The 22,213-nt window shown below is 44.0% G+C and overlaps 1 protein-coding gene across 9 annotated transcripts in view; it reads right to left on the reverse strand.

Annotated features, from left to right (window-relative positions):
- Positions 1 to 17,230: 17,230 nt before the first annotated feature.
- TNRC6B (trinucleotide repeat containing adaptor 6B) overlaps positions 17,231 to 22,213 on the reverse strand; it is a 250,109-nt gene continuing 245,126 nt past the window's right edge. For 5 of the 9 annotated variants that reach the window (XM_079936128.1, XM_079936129.1, XM_079936127.1 and 2 more), the window contains 2 exons: positions 19,023 to 19,162; positions 17,232 to 18,073 (listed from right to left, as the gene is read on the reverse strand). In XM_079936128.1, coding sequence (XP_079792254.1) covers positions 17,686 to 18,073; positions 19,023 to 19,162 — 528 coding nt within the window. In that variant the 3' untranslated portion in view covers positions 17,232 to 17,685. Of the gene's footprint in view, positions 18,074 to 19,022; positions 19,163 to 22,213 lie in introns of all 9 variants that reach the window. The other 4 variants (XM_079936126.1, XM_079936125.1, XM_079936124.1 and 1 more) reach the window with 2 other exon arrangements.

The raw sequence follows: 22,213 nt of genomic DNA on the forward strand, positions 1-22,213 counted from the left end.
GACAATAACTTTTTTTCCTGTCACCTTTCCATTCCTGCTTTAAAATTTTCACGATTTACTCAAGAACTCATGGACCACCCCTGTAAGTGTTCTCCCTCCCCACCTCTGGGATTTCATATAGGTCTCTCATAACTCTCACCAGAGTTCAGTGTTGTTGGCCTTTCCCATCAATGGCAAACTCGGTGCAGGTGGAGATCATGCCTGCCTTGGTCCCCCGTATCCCTGGCAGGTGGATCCCGCACAGGACCTAACGTAGTGTAGGTGCTCAGTAAATGTTCGCTTGGTGAATGAATGCTGCCCAAAGGAGCCTAGCGCACAAAGGGAAACAAGGCCCACAGTCGCCAAGATACAAGTTAGATCCTGACATTGCCGTTCCTCTTCCCCCAGCCTCTCACATCCTTCAGTGTCCTCATGCCATAGATCCTTCATGTCTCCACCTGGGCTTCAGAATTGTCAGAATGGACCGCAGCACCAATCCCAGAATACTGTGGCCATCAGAGAAGCCCATCAGCTACCTGGGCTTATCACCCACATCTTCTACCTCCCTCTGGAGCTGCAGAGGATTGCTTTTGGGGATGAGGGCAGACAATTCTGGAAAGAAGACGACTACTCCCTGCAACTTCCAGGGCTGTCATTGCTGTGCTGTGCTGAGTTTACTCTCCTTGCTTTCCACGGTGACTACTGCAAACTACTGTCTCCTCAGTTTTCCAGCCTCTCTCCTGGCTCTGCTCTACTTTGCTGTTACTTTTCCTCCTCCAGTAGGAGTTTCTGTCTCCAATCTCTTCATTCAGGAAAGGATCTTTCTCTTTCAATTATTTTATCGAATCTGTCCAGTTCTGCCTCCCTTCTTTTTTTTTTTTAAACGCACATATCTCTTCCACTATAGAAACACCTTCACTTGCTGTTACCCCCTTAACACAAAAGCTCTTTCTGGCCGCCTCTTCACCAACTGGCATTGATGTTACTAGCTGTGTGACTTGGGCGATTACTTATAATCTTTTGGCACTTGGGTCTTCTTACCTGTGAAATACGGCTCATGACCCGCAGGTGTAGAGTGAGGAGCAAAGGCAGGTGACATAGATGCTGACATCCAGGCTCAGTGTCTGGGGCTCCTGTATTCAACACATTCGTCCCCCTCCCTTCTTTGTTCCTTAGCACCGTGACGCAGCTTCTGCCCTCTCGTCTCCTCTAAACTGCACTCTCATTGATCACCAGTAACTTCCTCTAATAATTCAGAAGTCCCTTTGCCATAATATGTTTGCCTATTTGCATAAAGAATCACTAATAAAGGCTACGTGGGGGTGGGTGGGGTGGACACGCAGGGAACGGGATAGGCCAGGTAACCGGGAGCAAGCTTCCCAACGTACATCTTTAAATCATTTTGATTTCTGAGTCAAGTAGTTTTCCTTTTTTCCTGTATTAAGTCATCCCTTTTGGCTGATTGAAATATTTAGCATTTTTGACAACCCCTCCCTCCTGCTTTGAAAACTAAAGTATACTGATTCTCCTCCCTTTCTGCCTGCTCTTTGACGATCCTTCCTTCTCACACTCCTGGAAAAGGAAGTGGTGGGAATTTCCTCAAGATTTAACCCACCTTTACTCCCCTTGGAAACCGCATGTCTGCAAGTCTTATCTTCTGAGTCCACAGGTTTCTCCAAATTTTTTTTTAAATGTAAATTTATTTATTTGGTTGTGTTGGGTCTTTGTTGCTGTGCGCGGGCTTTCTCTAGTTGCGGCAAGTGGGGTCTTCTCTTGTTGCGGAGCATGGGCTCTAGGCACACGGGCTTCAGTAGTTGTGGCTCGCGGGCTCTAAAGTGCAGGCTCAGTAGTTGTGGCGCACGGGCTTAGCTGCTCTGCGGCATGTGGGATCTTCCCAGACCAGGGCTTGAACCCGTGTCCCCTGCATTGGCAGGTGGATTCTTAACCACTGCGCCACCAGGGAGGTCCCCAAAATTTTGGTTCTTAATCTTCAAAGGCCACCTAGACACTTGCAGCTGGTTGTCAGTGTTATCTAAAGCAACATCTCTAAATCGGGAATTTTATTTATTTATTTATTTATAAACCTAATGAACCTAATATAGGGCAAGGTTATTTATTTTAAAAATATTTATTTATTTATTTAGGCTGTGCTGGGTCTTACTTGCGGCACATGGGATGTTTTAGTTGCGGCATGCAGACTTCTTAGTTGCAGCATGTGGACTCTTAGTTGTGTCATGAGAACTCTTAGTTGCGGCATGCATGTGGGATCTAGGTCCCCGACCAGGGATCGAACCTGGGCCCCCTGAATTGGGAGCGTGGAGTGTTACCCACTGGACCACCAGGGAAGTCCCTAAATCGGGAATTTTACATCTATCCTTTTGTTTTTATTTCAGGCTTTTAAAACACCTAGTTTCTTAAATTCTGTTACTCATGAGGATCGTTCATTTCACAGTGGTGCCTAGTGTGTGCCAAGCATTGTACTAGGCACTGGGATATAGTGGTCAGCTGATGAGGCTTGAGTGGAGAGGGCAAAGGTGAAAAGAGAGGGAGGTAAATTTGGAGGCGCAGGTGGAAGGCAGACCACGGGAACCTGGTAGGAAATAAGGATATTTAGGGTTTTATTCTAAGCAATAGAAAACCACGAAAAGTGGTAGGCTGGAGGATGACTTCATCAGATTTATGTTTTGAAAAATATCTCAGCTCTTGTGTGTAGAATGGATTGGGGGTGGGGAACTGGAGTGAATGCCAAATGAGAAACCAGTTGGGCTAATGCAGTGGACTAGGTGAGACCTAGGGGTGTAGATGATCTAGCCTGGACAAAGGAAGTTAAGTGGCAGAGGAAATGAAGAAAAGGAAGAGATTAAGAGGTGCAATCAATCCAGCTTGGTGATGGGTTAGTTATGGGGAGTAAGGAAGGGGGCAGACTCAACTGATCCTCCTAGGTCTCTAGGTTTTATTGCTAAAAGGCTAGCAATGCCATTTACCATGGGGTGGGAGGAGGGACAAGCAGGCAGGATGGACTTCTCTTTTGGGTTTATTGAGTTTGCAGAGCCATTAAGATATCCAGGTGTTTCAAAATGTTGAGCAGACAATTACATCTACAAGTCTAGAGCCCAGTGGTAAGGGTTGGAAATATAAATTTAGCAGCCGTGGCACACAGATGGTAATTAAAGCCATAGGGGTTTTAGGCGCTCGAGCTGGAGAACACGGAAAAGAATTCTGCCCTTTCTGGTGCTTACATTCCAGTGAGGGAGATGGATAATAATGACTAAACAAGATAATTTTAAGAAGTGGTTAAGTTCTGTGAACAAAATATAGCAGGACAAGAGCATAGAGTAGCTTAGGGTGGGGATGGGGGTGACAGTTTATCACGTGAAGAGAGAACGAAGAATGGGGAGTTAAGGGCTTCTCTGGTGGCGCAGTGGTTGAGAGTCCGCCTGCCGATGCAGGGGACACGGGTTCGTGCCCCGGTCCGGGAAGATCCCACATGCCGCGGAGCGGCTGGGCCCGTGAGCCATGGCCGCTGGGCCTGCGCGTCCGGAGCCTGTGCTCCACAACGGGAGAGGCCACAACAGTGAGGGGCCCGTGTACCACGAAAAAAAAAAAAGAAAAAGAATGGGAAGTTAAAAGTAGCCAAGTGGGCAGGAAGGGAAAGGATCTCAAGCACTGGAGGAACCAGCACTTGAAGGGGGAGCACCTCACTTGATTACAGTTTGGAAGCAGCAATTTTGGGGGAAATTCTTCTGATACCTCTAATTTTCTCCACATATCAGCGGACACAGGATGCTTGCTGGCAGTGTCAAGGTCTCATTGCTGGTTGGCTATACAGTAGATTTACAGGCGTCCTTATTTGCCCCGCAGTGACTTTTTCCCCCAAGTGGTGCTGCTTTTGGTTGCTGGTGGAAAATAGAAAATAGGGTTTTTCCAAAGTGGGGATTTTAGCAACCATATTATTGAAATTATAGGCTATAAAATCTAAGCTGGATTAGGAAGGAAATGAGGAAAAGGAGAGGACTGATGGAGTCGAAGAAAGTAAATCGGCCAGCGTCCTGGGATGGCTGATGAGGTCAAAATGAAGCCAAAGAGGAGGGGGAACCAGTTTGGGAGGACAGGAAGTCAAGGTCAAGGATGCTGAAATTAGTGATTCTGGAGGGGAGCAATTTGGTGTGAGTATGGGCACGTGTGGCCAGGGTGACTGGGGGAAGGAGTGCAGAAAGCTGGCAGTTAGGATGGATTTTCCAAGTGGACGCTGAAGTCACCTAAGGTGACAGCAGAGCCCGCAGCGGTGAAGAGGGCTGAGTCAGAGGCTAAAGTCTTGACAACCATCTTCAGTTCTAAAACACACCCCCCCTTAGACGTTTATGCATTTTTTAAATATCCAAAATTTAAAATAAAGTCTTTGGTGATAAAGGTCTTCATAGGTTTTGCTATGATCTCAATTCCACAAATACAGCACTTACTTGATATAGGTAGGCCTGCAAGGTGTTTTTGACATCTAGTTCACCTCTCCTGACCTCACATTTCCTGGTGTTACTTATTTTATGATAAGAATTGGATGGTATATAGCCTACCACTTTGTACAGCAGACTTGCTTAAGACCATTTTCTTAGAATTCCAGGTGTCTTTCAGCCCAGGCATTTTGGCGTGACAACTTTGGAATCCAATCTGGGTTCCTAGCATGGTGACTGAAGCAAGTTTCTATTAAGTGATGAATATTTACATGGTATGCTTAGAGCAGTGCCCTAATGTAAATATTATAGGAAGCAATCAGTCAGTGTTATCTACTAGTAGCTGATTAAGTTATGCTGAACGGCAGTTCCTCATGAAATGGGTTTGCCACTATCTATTTCACACAGCATTCTGAGAATGAAGTCAGACACGACACTACCTGGGAATTACTAAGTCTTAGTTTCCTTCCATTGCTCCCCTTTGCCCTTCTAGCGCTGTTGCATGCTCACATGTCTAACGAGTCTCTAGCAGCTAACAATAAGTAAGAAAGTGTTCAGATGGGAACAAGCTGGCTTTCAGGGTAAGGCTCTCCCGCTCCCCCACAGTGGTGAGCACCGGAAGCAAGGCGGGGGCGCCGGCAGGTGGCTTCGTGGACAGAGCTGGCACGCTGTCACCTTCCCGGGCTGCAGCAGAGCCCTGGCAGGCATCATCCCTCTGCCCTCCTCCGCTCTGTAGTGTCTTCGCTCCAGATGCACATGAGGCTCAAACGGGATGACAACGAAAGGTAGCAGGAGAACCTGAACTTCTTTCAGAGACTCTGAACCCGGCGGCGTGGCAGGCAGCAAGGAGCACACACCCACCAGCGGCTGGTCAACCTGACAACTCCGGCAACACAAACGTAACAAGACAAGATAGACAAAGTGGAGGCCCAGTCCAGATGCTGAATGTCAGACAGCGTTTATGTGTGGGGCAGGGCGAGGGAGTACAGTAGAAGAAATACAAACATCCAACAGACGAGCAAATTAAACTGGCTAATAAAACAGGAAACCACAATAAATGCTTAGCAGCCAAACACATTTATTAGTCTTTTTTCTTTTTTTTTTTTCCAGGAACCCAAAAATATTTTGTAGTTATAATGTAAGCAACTGAGTTGCACATAATACAATCATATCTTTCCAAAATAAAATAAAATAAAAAACTAAACAAAAACAAAAATAAGCTGCTTAAAAGCCCAAAAAAACCCTTCAGAAAACTCATATATGCATTACATCATCTCTCAGTTTTAATGAAATGACGACGACTTAATTCCTTATTACTCAACCTGTCACAATCCAATAAAAGACCACCCTTTAGTTTTTTTTGTTTTTGACTTTTTTTTTGAAATCCAGCATGAGAAATACAGTACCTGCTATGGCAAAAAATACACATAAAATGCAACTTTTCAGCTTATTTGTACATTAGTAGAGTTTAACATTTTATTGTTTGTTTTTTAAGTGAACCAGTGATTTTAAGTACCACTATACTAAAAAAGTAAAATAAAATATAGAAAAGGGGGGCCCAGCCTGCCATGCAAGTGCACCTCTAAAGTGCCTAGTTTCTGTGTCCATGTAAAACCAGTCATATGAGGAGCAATTTCAACATATGGGAGTTTGATTAAACCTCTATGTTTAAGAGAAAAAAAAAAAAAGACAATGCCATAGCCTCCCTTTTCTCCCCTCAAACTTCCTTAAATCCCGTCATCCACTCTATGGCCCACCAGTAGAGAGAAAAGAAAGCCACCAAAATAACATTGTAAAAGCTATTTCAAGTATAAGAAAAACAAAACACTTCTAGGTAACTTGCAGAGAGCATCAAAATTGTGCAGCTATTTAGTCATGTTTACAGGTTTTGTTTCTGCGGACAGTGTTTCAGATGAGAGGATTTTTGCTGTACCTTCCTGTTACCTGTTTGTGTGCAAAGTTGGAAAGCTGCCTTTGAAAGATCCAGCCTCTTTCTGATGCCCTTCTCTGCACCTTCTGTGAAAGGGGGCAAGGAGAGAAGCGAAGGGAGGAGCCACACGTCCCAGGCCGTCAGGTGGCACTGCTCCGTCTCTCCTCTGCGCCATCCCCCAGGGCCCTCACTTCTCTTGTTCACCATCAGTGACCTAACTCTCATTGCAGAGATTCCCATATTCAGTTTCCTGATTTGGTAGGATGTATTTTACTATGTAAACATAGCCCCCTAGGATTATGGAACCCAAAGCAGCATATATATCTCCATCTAAATGGAGAAAGAGAAAATAGTCCAGAAACCTCTCCTCGGGTTGCTTCTGTTATCTGTTTTTGGTTACTCGAAACAGGGAGGGGTGGGGTGGGCACAGAGTAAGTCATAAGCAAATAGTGGAGCGTTAGGAGTGGGCATGGTTGAGCCGTTGCATCTGCTTATTTTTTTTCCTCTGGGAAGGGTTTTTTTGTTTTTTTAAAACCTGTTAAAAATGTTCCTGCACCTTAAGTCATACTGAGGTTAAGGCCAAGGGTGCAGAATCTTGTGCACGTGTCTCTGTGAGCACATTCATGGTGCATGCACCATTTTTTAGGTCTTCTGTGAGATCACTGGACACACTTTGGTCACTGGTGTGTGCAAAGGGTGGTGGGGGGGAGTGTCCCAGGACAGAAGTGCAGAGATCAGCAGAGCCCTTTGGGAGCATCGCAGAGGGACAGAAGGGCAGGAAAAACTCAGGAGGGACCAGAGGAAGGAGACTGATAGAAAAGGGCTTCCACACAAACAACAGAAATAAAATTCGCAGGTCGACAGCGCCCAGATCAGAAGGTGGGTGGTGGATATGCGTGCATTTATCATCAAGCTTCTTCCCTCAAAGGAAGTCGTCAGTAGACAAAGATCAGTGAGCCCAACCTAAAAAGGGCTTCCTGAAAGATACAGGGTTTATCTTTAAGATGGGGGGAGCTAAGCGGTTTGCGAAGAAGCTATTCAAAACGATCTATTCTGGTCCTGCCTCGTGAGCGGCCAAATCTAGGAGAGCAGTAGCTGACAGATCCCTACAAGCAGCACTCGTTATTTACCTCTCCCTAAAGTCAGCTTCAAGCCTTGTGGAGGGAGGGACACCTGAGGGTGCGCGGGCCTTTCAGGGAGGTTGCCTGCACGTCTCAGCTGACTCTCCTTCTAAGTAAGAAATCAATTCATTTCCAGAGCATCGCAAAGCGACACAGCTATGAATTCTACAGCACAAAATTGAAATGCCAGGGACTGATTCTCTTTATGATCTACAGAATGCTACTCAGTTACTCAAAGAGAGAGTGTGTGTGTGTGTGTGTGTGTGTGTGTGTTTGAACCAAGAAAGGCTGAGAACTCAAGGTCTCAGGAGAAAACATTCTGGAGTCCCTGGAGGGGATGGATCTTCTGGAAGAGAGAAATCCAGACACTCCCTACCCTGGAACTAGAGCTAGAATAGATGGCATCTATTCAGAGCAGGGTTTAAACACTGGTCTGTCGTCACTGTGTATGGGAGGCAATGGAGAGAACATCACCCCACAAATGCAAGTCCACTCCCCTGACCTGTTCTGCTTTCTCTTCTTAAACATGAAAGAATAAGATCTGAAACTTCTGATGGCTTTAAAAAAAGAAGTGGAAAACATCATATTTTAGGGTTACTTTCACAGCAAAGAAAAATTGTAAAAGTTATCCCGCTATCTACATGTTCATATTTTTCCAAGGATAACCCACCGATGTCAGAAAAGGAGGGGAGTTAAGGGTCTACACTGCAGGGGAAATGTACCTCGAGGTATTGTTTTGTGTTAGACAGCTGAAACGTCAGAATTTTATTTTTTTGTTTTCTTTTTTGTCTAAAGGCAATCTAACAGATTGGAACCCTGATGAGATCGTGCCTGTGCAGGCTTGCAGGGGCACGAGGAGACTGTGATCAAGTCTGTTACTAGTTACAGTACTGTGAACATCAACAGCAAAACTGCTGCAGGGAAACACTGGCTCCAGGCACGGCGGTCTCTTGCTTCCGATACTGTGTGTTGCCAGTAACGCCTAGACCAGAGCAATGCAAGGGCCACGACTGACTGCAGGAAGGATCAACAGAGGGATGCTGTCAGGACAAGTAGGAGGCTGTGGGCTTTCCCGTGTCAAACACCTCGCTGCTCACTAGCTACACACAGCTTAGTAACTGCAAGGGAAGCAGAGAGGTCACATATGGCGGAGGGGTAGTGGATAGGGGAGAGCTGCCCTGTTTGCCTGTCAAGCAACAGACCTCTTCCCCGTAGAGCAAGAAAGTTTCCTTACAATTAAATTCACTTAAAAATGAGAAAGAAAAATTAAAACGGAGCGAGGAGGAGGAGTTTTTTTTCTGAAATGACATAAAGATTAAGGTCAGCACGAGTGAGGCAAGGTTTCCTGAGCTGGAAAGGGTTTTGAGTTCAGGACAGGGTGAGCACTTTTTTCCGGAAAACACGGGGGCCTTCCGGGCCCTCCTGTTGCACCCAGCTGACACTGCACGGCTAGGATGGAGATCCCGTACCACACTGGTTGGTAGGGACTGCAGGCCCCCCAGGAAGTGCCAGGCCGGACTCACAGGTCTCTTTCTACCTCACTGGGCCGACCTTACCGCTTCTTACTCTCACTCCCCTTCCCTGCCAGCTTGAGGGGATACCATGGACACAGAAACTGTAGAACAAGGATACAAAGCTACTTCCTTCCCCTTTCTGCCCTCTCCTCCCACCCCCCCTTTGCAGAATGCATAGTTACAATTCACACGTTACAAAGTAAAGAAGCAATGATGACCACATATGGGACCTTTTTTTTTTTTGAAAAAAGAAAAATCCAACAACCTCTTCTTAAATTCAGTATCAAAATTCACATTTGCATAATAATACATTTCAAGGCCATTAGAGAGGAATGAGAGTGAAGCCCCGGAAGCTGCAGCATCTCTCCTCCCTGTGTCTTCCTGAATGAAGCTGAAGGAATCTTGCGGAGGGATTGTTTTCCTCTTTGGGGAGTTCTGAGGAATTATGGAAATGGCCCTTAGCATTCACTTGATTTCTCTTTAGAAAAGAGAGGGAGTGGGGAGAAGAGGTGGAATTGTTTAAAACAAACGTGAAACAAAGGAAGAGACACTGCAGATTTCTATGTTTAACTATAATAGTTCTGAAGAAATAAAATATGATTGCAGATTTTTCTCTTTTCTTTCACAAACACGTCAATCTTATCCTCTCAAAAGCCTTTTCCTCGTGTGTGATACCCTGTTTGCACAAACAGCAACGTTATGTGACTTCCATTTGGGAAAAGAATTGCCTTCTCAGGACACAGACTCAAAGGGTGGCAACGCGCCGCCTGCCGTGCGTGAGGCAGGAGGGAGAAAAGCCTTCTCGACGTGCACGAGTGTGTCACAAGCATCACCATATTTCAATTCTCCAGTGCTTACGGGAAAACAAAGACTAAAACAGCCACAGCCACAGCCACACACGCACACACATAAACACGAAGAAGACTAGGCAATGCAGAGAGATTAAGTTCAACCTGCACTCTTGGACTAACCTGGTCTCTGTCATCTGTGCATCATCACCTCGTCATCCCCTCTCCCAAGTCCCGGAACCTCTCCCCCACGACTCTACACTGTGCAATTAAAACGCCCCGGGGTCGGTCCGGAGAAATGCCGACTTCCCTAAAGACCAAGCTGACCGTCTTTCTGTTTTATCCCAATGGGTAGGTTCTTCCTAAAACAGACGGTCTCTGAGCTCACAAAGGCACATTCAGAAATACTACACTTAAGTAAGTAATTCCTTGGACAAAATTAAAAGGGGGGGGGTAGGGGTGGTGTTTTAAACACATATATTTTAACTTATCCCGAAACGTCTGGCAAGAAGTGTCATGCTGAATGTATCACTTGGTGAAAAACTCTACTACCTTTAAAAGGTATGTAACTTCTTTAAGGGTTCCAAAGGTTTTTGCTCTGTTTTGTATAAACAGTCCCCTTTTTCATTTTTGGCGAACACACGCAGGATATACTCTCTTCCTCTCCATAAAGCTCTGCTGTCAGGTTGGTCCTGCAGCGAAGTGGCTCCTGGCATCCCGTCACCTCTCACAACCCAGCCCTCCGAGGACTGTGCACGCCTTTCAGGACCCCAAGGAGAAGGACCGCCAGATGCAGTAAGAGGTCCAGGGAAGCGGGGGACCAGAAAGGAAGGAAAGCACTTCGCCCCACAACATCGGAAGCTACTCCACTGTTTCTCTTCTGCTGCTCACCAGCAGCAGCAAAGAGGACTTTCACTTTTTGAGAAAAACAATCCCAACTAATTAATATTGGCTCAAAATGGATCAATTCCAATTGGGAATTTACTTTCAAAACTGATTTATATTTTGAAAGTGAAACTGAGGCACAAAGTGCTTTAGGGAAACACTATTTCTTTTCAATTTAAAACAGAACGCTTCTTGCCTCTTTCTGACCTTTCTCCTCCCATGAACAAAACAAGCGTTTGTCACAATGAAGAACCAACAGCTGAATTTTGCAGAGACCTTTTGCTCAGGGCAGTACCGTTTTTCCCGGTGTGCACAGTTGTCGTTAAAAACAAATTCAGGTGTACGGCTATCTGAAGAGGAAATTATTTAAATTCTGTGAGGCAAACACTGGCAGTTTCTATCACTTTTGCTATTTTATTTTGGTGATGGTTGGAGGTTATTGTAACAGACTGACAGTTTAAAAACCACTCAAAAAATAAACAAACAAAAAAAACCACTCAAATGTTTGAATACTTGGTAATTAGTCCAGATCGAGTCCGAGTGACCGTAAACATGAGGACGGCGTGGATGCCCAGCCGGTGGGGTGTAGCCCTGTTTCCTGACCGGTGTTCCCTTCACCATCCTGTGCATGTCTGTGGCCTCTTTCCTCTGCTGAAGCAGGCAGGGTCATTGCTCAATTTTAATTATGTTATTACTATGTTCATAGATTCTTGAAGTTGATAATTATTCCAAATGAAGAATGTGATGCCAGTACCTCCTTTGTCAAATTTCAGGTCAAGAAAACAACGCCATCATTGACAAATGGGGACCATCTCTGAAAATACACACACCTTTGGCACTGGCCATAAACCTACAGGCCTTATCACAGGGTGTGCACTAAATCTGGAAATAGAGATAATATTCTATGTTTTGTAATAGACTGATGATGTCCTTGACAACATTGTATACACCTGCCTGTTTCTAGACTGCTTGGACACCCTGTACTTGTGGATAAGAAAGCAGAGAGGCTGCGGTGCAGTTCTGCAGCTGAGGGGAAGGGCACTCCGTTTTCTGATTAACTGCTGAGGTTATACACATGGGCCAGACTATTTTCATCTGCACTATCGCATGCAGCCTTAGTTGTACACTCACGGGAGGGAAAACAATAAGATTTCTCTTTGTAGTAACACTAAGAAGTGTAGTTAATGTATAGACGTGAAGTGTGACAAAACTTGGCGAAACACTGGAGAAGAACAGGTTTGATTTCTTTTTTTTAACCAGCTAAAAATGTATCTCTACTCCTAAAGACCTTATAGATAAGTAAAAGAAAAAAACCCAAACTCAAAACAATAACCTAGAGTGTTGTATGCTGAATTTGAACTCTGAGGATGGGGGAAGAAGGGGACCTTTTCAACATAAAGACTCAATTGTTCCCTAATCTTAGAGATGGCTACTACAGCCAAGTCTGCTGCAAACATCCTGTTTACACAGCAGAGAACAGGCTTGGCCTAAGCATTCTGCTCAGCTCACAGACATCTTCATTCTGTTTAACAGTCAAGATGGCAGAATAGAAAAAATAAAACTAAAAAGTACGCAGCATCTGAGGTCGATATGGAATCTGGCTGTTAATCTTACAAAAACTGCCCCCCTCCCCCGCAAAAAGTGGTGAAAGTGAGAGTGAATACTTGCAACTAGTTAATAGCCCGTGAAATTTTAGTTGCTGCTAGCTATATTAATAACAGGTCTTCCAAATTCTTCGACAGTAATTTTTTTTTCTTTTCTTTCTTTCTGCATATCTTACACACGACATGTAACCCACAGGAACTTGGAAGAACCAACTGCTAACTTCTGCTACATTCACGTCAGAAGAGGTGGGAAAGTTCTTAGAACAGGAGCCACAGTAATAGAAAATCAAGTTGCTATAAATAAAACTGACTGAATGGCAATCAAGGCGTAATGTTGATTTACTGGGGGACACTGATGAAAGGATGTGCTTTGGAACCTTAACTTGCAGCACTGCTAAGTTAACTTCCGTGAATGTTGTAAATGAAAAATATCAAGGGCTGGGGACTTGGGGGATCAGAGATGCCACATGGACCATCCATTTCGTCACAGTGTCTAGGAGATCTGTACTTTTTTTTTAAACACCTAAAATTAGGTCATGGCACTGGATCTTAATTGCCAGGAGAGGTCTCCGGTCTGATGGAAGCCTTCCCTTCCCCTTCTAGTGCTTCTTTCCTTTTGGCTACTCGTGGTAGACAGAAACCAAGTTCATGATGTTTGAGAGTGGGATACCTCTGGCCACTAGTAATCAAGTGTTTAAAAAAAACAGGAAACTGGTAAGAATTGGAAAGCTCAAGTTTACATGATCAAAATGTTCATGAAGTAAATCCATGTAATGAGAGGTCACCAGCAAGCCCCTGTACCCATGCCAGAATGCAGTGGAAGAGAAGATGCTTCCGCCACATTTTCTAAGTGTACTGAAGCCATCTAACCTCTCAGCAGACATGGCTCTTGCCAAGGAATACCATGGAAAGAAAAGTTTTCCTCTTCCATTACATACTCACTATATCCTGTTCTTAGGTCACTGACAACCAAAAAAGCAAAGCTTCCAGCAACTGGTCAAGAAAAAGGGAGTTGATGGGAAAGGGAGGAGACAAAGGAGAAGAGCAGAAAAACAGGAACCCCTTTCTAAAGGCCCGACACAGAGCCTTTCCAAGTCACTGCAGTTGTCACCGGAGAAGCTGATACACAGTAACAAAGGGTGACAGCACGAGGAAGGATCTTGGTATCCCACATTATCAAGACATAGAAGCTTACTTCCTCGATTTCCGTTTCTTTAATGACTTTCATTTTAGCCCACTGCCTTTGGGGCCTGTCCAGAACCACTCCAATTTCTGTAACGGGTGAGCGTCTTACTGTCTGGAGCGACGGGACCACATGCACATACGCACGAGTTCCTCCTGCTTAGGATGTGTGGGTGTATGTACGAAGGCACTAAAGCGGTTTCAGAGAAACTGCAGGCAGCAACCCCACCCACTCCCTTTACCTGTCGAGCAGGAGTTTCTTTCCCCCTGGGAAGCTTAGGTGTTTAAAAGAAGCTGTGGTCATGCTTGGGAATTCTAACCCCTGGCCCAGGAGGGAATACAAAAAGAGAATTCGACATCACCAAAAACTGAAAGGAAATACTCCACATCTCCTGCTGGGGGATGGGGATAATTAAGCAGCAGATCTTCAGAACAGCAATTAAAATGAGCACAACGGTAGCTGGGAGCTAAAAAAGTAAAACCACTTGTTCCTTATTAGATTCTTCTACTTTCTCCTCCTCCCTTAACAAACGGAGGTAAGATGGACATTCTTCATTAACAGAACAGTCCATAGATACTTTTTCTCTAGTAATGCCTACATTTAAATTTGTTCCAAAAATTATTAACCTATATTTCCTAACTCTTTACATAGATTCTCAGCAATCCAACCGTACTACTTTACAGATTAGAGTTACTTTTTTTTTTAAGCTGTTGTTTCTTTCTTTGATCCTTTCTTTTGTTGCTGGGGTTGGGGAGACAGGGTGAAAGGTTCCTTTAAAGAAAATCAAAAGTTCCAAGGGGAGATTTAAATGTTCAGTCTTAAACGGAAAGGAATAAAGTGATGGCATTCCCATTTATACACACCAAACACTCTCCCACTAAATTATGCACAATTTCCAATGAATCCATGCTAGAGCGCTTATAAAGCTTAATCCTTCTCCCATATCTTTTAAGCTCGTGAATTTACCTGTTGCTGCTAAATTGATAATTTTTAAAAAATATTTCTTTCTACATGTTTTAAAATGTGTGATCCCCAGTATGACAATAATGTTTGGAGACTTTTCTTTTTACATTTTAAGTAAAAATTGTTTAAACTTTCTGAAGTTTCAGGAACTTGTAAAAGTTTATTAACAGGAAAGAAACAGCCGTCTATCTAGGATAAGATATGGTTAAATAAACCATCTTCCAAAATCTGGCTTCCTACCCTAGAATTCCTGAGAATGCTTGCAAATTTTAAAGCAGGAAAATAAATGTTAAAAACAAAAAACACTGTTAAATGCTCCCAGAGTTAGTCTTCATCTAAAATATATATTTATATGTATATATATATGCACTTTTTGGTCTTTTTTTAAGTTTTCAGTTTTTTTCCCTTTAAGCTTATGATGGAAGAACATTTTAGCTTCTCATGTTTATTTTTACATATTTCAAATCCCTCATTATGTCTTGTAAACAAGAGGGGCTCTAGCACCCGGCTTTCACCGTAGTATCGTTAAGGAACTCAACTAACCCATAGTGCAGGTCAAGGAATCAACAGGCAGGAAAAGAGGAGGGTGGGGAGGACATGCCAGGGAACCAAAAGCGGCAGTGGACGGTCACCACTGGCTCGCGTGAGCCTCAGGACATGCTCCCGGCCCAGGGACACTCAGATTCAGCCTTCTGTAGATGTGTGAACACAGCTGCTCTTCACCTGGAGGCCACCACACATGCCAGGGTTTTGCGCCCCCAGGCAGAGAGCAGTCGGTGGGGCTCGAAGGAGACATTTTGTGCACGGGCAGAAGTGGAAGGGGCATGGTGGTGATGAAAACCGGAGGGCACAGTTAGTTTTCTAAAGGCATCCGATGGGACCAAACCAACGCTAGAAACTCAAGTTTGACCACCTACCCACAAAGGGTTCATAAAGACTTGCACGAGCAAGCACTCACTTGAATTACGCACGTCAATCTCTTTTGAGGCTAGGTTTATAATCAATAGAGTAAACTGAGAGGACTACAGAATTCCCATTCTTTGTCTCACAAAACCACTTAAATGCAAATAATTGGTTTTTGCCTTTTCCTATACACAGCCACCCACCCACCCACAGACACAAGCTAAAAGTCAAATACATTATTAGGCATTGTTGTATCCTTCACTGAAGATGCTAAAGAAAGAAAAACTCCCTTGTCCTCACTAGCAGCAAGTTACGGAGGACAGTAGAGGTCTGCTCCCACCAAGGGTTGGAATGGGCAGGTATTTGCTGGTACAGAATGTCGGCACTTTATGTTAAACAGTATAATGCAGACTGGGATGTCCACACAAGTGCTACCACGTTACCGGCACACGCCCCCCCCCCACCCCCCACCCCCGCCCCGCCAGCCATCTGTTTTGTATAAAGGGGTACCCTTCAGGTCTGCTGTAACTCTTCACAAAAAGCAGTTTGATACATTTTGATTCCAACATAAGTACATACATGTTGGTGATAACTGTGGATTAAAAGTTGCCCCCTATTCGGCCCAGAGTACTACTACATTGATGCTTAAAAAAAAAAAAGTCTTTAAATACCGAAATAAAAAAAGCAACATTACAAGGGAAAAAAAAAGAGGTCAAAACCAAAAAAAAGGTGCAATACTTAAGTCTTTGCTAAGTTATACCTGCCTAAGCAAAACCACATACACAGGAAATACACAACACAGAGAAACAAAAGGAAACGCTTGAAGTACACACTGGTTTAAGAACATTCGTTAAGTAAACGTTTCTGTCAGTGATGGCCTGGTGCTGTAACACGCCACGGCCTGGCACAGGTAACGCTCAGCAAGAAGGGGGCAGAGAGGGAGGAGCTGCGGATGCTTGCAGGAGGCTGCTCACAACTTATTTTTTTTTCTGTTTTCGTAAAATGTTAAAGAGAAACAATAGAAATTTTAAATTCAGCATTACCTGACTTTCTGACCAATTTCTCATACCTGATTACACAACAAAGGGGGAACACAGTTTTTCTGCTTTTGAGACATCACATCATTAAAAGCTACCTTACTGTCCGTTCCCATTCAGACTAATGAAAAGGCCAGCATGAAATTTAACAGATATTCAGATGTGCCTACTAGTAGCCACTTACTTCAAAAAAACAGAAATAAATAAACACACAGTTGCTCCAAGAGGTACCTCCTGCTTTCCTAGTTTTGGGGACTTGGCAGTGTTCCACTCTACTGCTAGGTCAAAAGAAAAGAGACAGAAAACTCACGCTCGGGCTACTTTGCAAATGTAAAGGAGCTCCGTGCTTTCCTCATTAAAAAGCACTCTGTTCATCTCAATACAGCCCAACGGGGTGGCTTCAGTAGCAGTGGCTCCCCGAGGTGCTCGTGCTCCTGTGTTCTCATAGTTAAAAAAAATAAAAATAAAAATAAAAAGCAGATGGCCGGCCAGCCAGCCTGCGGACTGTCAGCAATGCAGCTTTCTGAGAAATCAGGATGGGGAGAGGAGGAGGACACAGGCGCGTGCGCGTGCGCGCACGCGCGCACACACATACACACACACACACACACACACACACACAGAGACAGAGAGAAGGATGCACGCGAATGCACATGAACACACGTGCACACACATACCAGAACGAGCATGCCTGGGCAGTTACATGTGCCAGAACACACTGGTATTTACCAACCAGCCAATCACAATTTTTTTCTTTTTTTTCTTTTTTTTTGTTTTTTTTTTTAGGTTTTTTGTGTTTTTGTTTTTAAAGTGAGGCTCCGTCAAGTCTTCCCTCCCCCACCCCAACAATTCTTTTGAATTCCCCTCCCTCCCAAACATGGTAGACCTAAGGACGGAAACACACCCAGTGCAAACAAAGTTAAAAAGCTATTTTTTTTTCAGTATATATGTTTCTTAGCAACAACTTCCATATAACATGAAAAAAGTGAAAAACTAGAAACTAATTTTTTTAATTTTTTTGTGTTTAAATTTAAATGGTATGTGTACTTGCTTCACATTGTCTTTCTAGGTTGGCGTTCATGATTCAAGTATTTCAAGAGTGATATGTTCTCTTTTTGGATTCATATTCCAAACGAAAAAACTGAAGTTATAAGGGAGGCAACTATGTGCTCAGACAGTCTGTCAATGACCCACCTTTTTTTCTCTCTCCGTTTTCTTTTTTCCTTTTAAAAATGTATTTATTGCAAGTTGAAAAAAAAAACGAAAAGGTCAAGTTAGTGCTGCTGCTGTTCCAAAAAAGGTCACGAGGTCAGAGTTGAAAGTTCTAAGTTCAGATTGAATCCGACCCTCCTCCCAGAAGGTCACCAGGTAGTAAAGGAGCAGGGCTGCCCATCCTATGGGGGTCTTCCACGGTCGGGACTCCCCACAAGCTAGAAGAATAGTTTGGGGGTCCCCACAATGAAGCGCCAGCAAGATCGGCCCCGCTGCTGCCACCAGCACTGCTGCTCCATTGCCCGAGCCCTGTGGACCCACCGAAAAGATTCAGAGCAGGTCCGACGGGATCTGACTGGGTCTGGCCGGTCTCCAGGGACTGCCAACCCGCTGCGGGTGCACTCGGGGTTGCCGCAGGGGTAGGGGGCTGAGCTTGTGCCAGAAAGCGGCTAACTTCATCATCAGTGGCAAACTCAGCCAGGATGGTAGTGTTTCCCAACACACACCTGGAAAAAAGGGGAGGGAAAGAGCTATGCATTTGAGGAAACTCCTAAAAGCATGCATAGGGACTGAGTATTTTGAGTCCTCACTACTCAAAAGTGTGGTCCTTTGACTAGCAGCTTCCACCTCCCCTGGAAGCTTTTCAGAATCACAGGATCGGAACCTGCATTTTAACCAAGAGGTGACTGAGAAGTACTGATTGAGAACAACGTATCACTCAATCTCCAGATATCCAAAGACTACTGGAGAATATTATACATCAATATCCCTTGGGACATGGAATTTGTATGTCAAGTAAAATGTCGTCTCTTTTTTTTTTTTTTCCCCCTTGGGGGTAAAAGATCACAGCCCCAAGCATCAAGGTGACCCAGCTCCAGGCACCTAAAGTGCTGCTTCGTCTCAGGGCCGGGCTCATTGCCTGACCTCCCCATCACTTGCTTGTTCCGTGTGTACCTTTCTGTCATGGCATCTGCAGCCACGGGGAGTCAGTTCCTCCTGTTCACCACCTTGACAGTGGCGGGGAAGAGGATGGCCAGAGTCTGATCCAGCCCCACTTACTTCAGGCAGAACCCCTGCTACCACTAAGACCACAATATCCATCATCACCCACAGAGAGGCCAAAGAAAGCAGCTATAGACCCTATTATGAAAAGGGACAGCACTTACAGCGTCTCACATTTCATCAATACTGGGTTTGTTTCATGGTACTAAAAATTTACTCCCTGCTTCACAAGTCTGTTACTTTTGGAATTCTGCTTATCGGATACAAACAGGACAGTCCATGCTTACGTAAGTAGAAGAGATCAGCCACCTCGGCACTCAAGCAGTTGCTCATGTCAGGATGCCGTTTGTGTGCATGTTCTCGTGCATCTCTGTTTAATTAAGCAGGTGCCCGAATACTCACATGTGCCTCTTCATGCATGTTTGTCTCAGTGAGCGTAGGCTGGGTACTCACATGTGCAGTGCAGTTTGGGCCTTGGCCGCCTCCTGTTTGGTGCTGTATCGGATCAGGGCGGTGCCCTGGGTTAGGTTCAGATGGAATGTCAGCAGTGGGCCATGCTGCATGCAGATGGTTCTCAAGGTTGACCCATCAATCTAAAGAGTAATGACAGTCATGAGATAAAAACTGGTGATGGGGTGGGAAAGGAAGTCAAGTGACCTTTCTTACATTTGAGAATGAGAAGGACTTCCGGTTCGTAAATAACAGCATTAGTACTAAATAAGTCTAGGAGAGACAAATGAAGAACTCGAGGCAGGGAAAGACTGCACTGAATACAGGTCTTCAAGGCAAATCTTAAGATATTCAAAGCACTGGGCTCAGATCTAATGTGGCCATTTTGCAGATAAAAAATTTGTATAAATACAGCTCAAAACGAAAGCATATGATTCAACCTGTGGTCTGTTTTCCTTAAGAGGTAAACAAGTAAACCTATACTGATTGGTAGAGCCTTAAAAAACAGAAATAAGACGGTAACCAAATAAGAATGTAAGAGAACATGCAAAGTTCTGAGCATGATTACTAATGTAACATTCTTCCAATCTCACAAAAAGCTACAGAGAAAAGACACAAACAAGAAAGGCACTGCTGACCACCTGACTATTCAGAATGCTGACGGTTGACCCAGCTCAGACGATTCTGATGTCTCCTTACTCCTACTCTCGTCATCTCGAGGAGAGACTCTACGTCTACCTACTTCTTTGTGCCTTCTGCTGCCCTCAGCCAACGTGACCAATGATTTTTTTTTATAGCTGCTCACCCTAGTCAGACTCTCAGCATTAGGGTGTTCAGTGATTAGGGACAATTGCCCTTCCTCACCTATGACTTAGAGAACAAATCTCTTTACTCACTCTGATTTAGTTGTATCAAGATCTTTACTAGGTTTATTGAAGCTGCTCAGTGCAACATTTCAGTTCATTTTTTGGGAAGGGAAACAGATTACTACTGGAATAGCCTTAAAAAGTTGTGCTACTGGCGGCAGCAGTGGAAACATTCTGTGGTTTTACCATGGAAACCCTACAGGATGAAAACCGGCAGTTTCACTGTAATTCTTTACAGAAAATGATGGGACAAAAGCTCTTAGCATTGTTTTATAAATGACACTTGACTATATAAGCATGTCAGTATATACCACAAGTGACTTTTCTGGGATAGACGCCCTATAAATAAACTGTAGGTGATGACAAGTAAATTTATCCAGGTCCCCCAAAATGTGGCCTTATAACCTCCTTTTAAGCTATGACTCAGATTAGTGAGATGTCTGCTATTAGGTCGTTTTGATTTTTAAAATGAATCAATTCTTTCTAACACAAACACAGCCAATCCCTATATTCATTTTTTAAAAAAAATAAATTTATTTATTTATGGCTGTGTTGGGTCTTCGTTGCTGCATGCGGGCTTTCTCTAGTTGAGGCGAGCGGGGGCTACTCTTTGTTGTGGTACGTGGGCTTCTCATTGTGGTGGCTTCTCTTGTTGCGGAGCACGGGCTCTAGGTGTGCGGGCTTCCGTATGTGTGGCACGTGGGCTCAGTAGTTGTGGCTCGTGGGCTCTAGAGCACAGGCACCGTAGTTGTGGCGCATGGGCTTAGTTGCTCCGTGGCATGTGGGATCTTCCCGGACCAGGGATCGAACCCATGTTCCCTGCATTGGCAGGCGGATTCTTAACCACTGCACCACCAGGGAAGCCCGCCTATATTCATTTATATACATATACAAATGAAATCACTATTTTTTCATTTTATTTATTTTTAAATTGAAAAAATTTAATTGAGGTATAGTTGATTTACAAAATTACATTAGTTTCAAGTGTATAACATTTTTATAGATTATACTCCACTTATAGTTATAAAACATTGGCTATATTCCCTGTGTTGTACAATATAGCCTTGTAGCTTATTTATCTTATCCATAGTAGTTTGTACCTTTACTATTTTTCATACGATAATACAGGCTCCTTTTAACACTGCTTCTCTCATCCTAACCATATTACACCCACAGCACTGTGACAACTTAGAAATAATGAGGCATGTTTTGAGGATGGTTATATAAAATGTCCATACGTCAGTCAACTCTTCGCTAAATAAATAACCCAGGGCTTTCAGCTGAGTTGATTAGATATGGAGATTAAGAGCCGTTCCAGATAGTTCCTCATGTTAACTGTATTTAGAAAGCTGTCCATCTCAACATGAACCTTGAAATACGAGCCCCAGATTTACTCCCCACAAATAGGTTCACTGGGCAAATAAATTTAGGAGAATCTGTATTTCCCCACAGAGGATCATAATACATGTTAAAGCACAGTAAAGGGTCTAAGAAGCCTCATAATGAAGGCACCTGCTTCATTTTGTTTAATCAAGTATGTATTACAAACATATTAGGCCAGAGACCTATTAATATCCCATGGGAACACTCTGGAAAATGCTGGCTTAGTAAAGTGTGCATGACTCCACTTATGAATTAAATGCCAGACAATTTAATCTCTGTGTCAAAGGGAGGGAGGTATAATTGATTCCTTTTTAACAAGGTGTTGTAAAGGTTGTGCTGTCAAGTCCACATGAAGGCCCTGGGCTCAGTTTCCACGGGTCCATTTAACCTCATTTGACTGCTCCATGTTTGCTGCTGCAAATATGTCAGTTATCAGGCAACTCAAGCAGAAGGGAGGGAGGTTTGGTGTAAATGAAACCCCACCACTGTAACAACAACCCAGAGAGCACGTTCTGATGAGAGCAAATCAGTAATGCCATCTACAGAGAAGAAGAGAACAGACAGGAAATGAAAATTCAGAAATTCACACATACGGCATTTAAGCCACGAAATCCACACATTCCTTCTACTGCAGAGATGGATGGTTAATTGTGTATGAATGAAGCATAAAAATGGTTACCAGTGAGCCACAAGTCTCGTTGAATGAGTAACACAAAAACAGGTAACTTTTTTGCTTGGTTCCAGATTCTGACAGGCAGATCCACACAGCAAGTTATCTCTGCTAAACAGAATTCACCAGATAACACCACCCCATGCTCCCTATTTATAAACTACATGTGTTAACATCACCATGAAGGCAGGCGTGAAGCTGAGTGTCCAGCATCCCCCCAGCTTCAGAAGTAGGCTTCGGGCCTTAGCTGGGGAGACTCACCCCTGCAGGCGGGA

The sequence above is a fragment of the Stenella coeruleoalba genome (assembly GCF_951394435.1).
Source record: "Stenella coeruleoalba genome assembly, chromosome: 11".
Taxonomy (NCBI): Eukaryota; Metazoa; Chordata; class Mammalia; order Artiodactyla; family Delphinidae; genus Stenella; species Stenella coeruleoalba.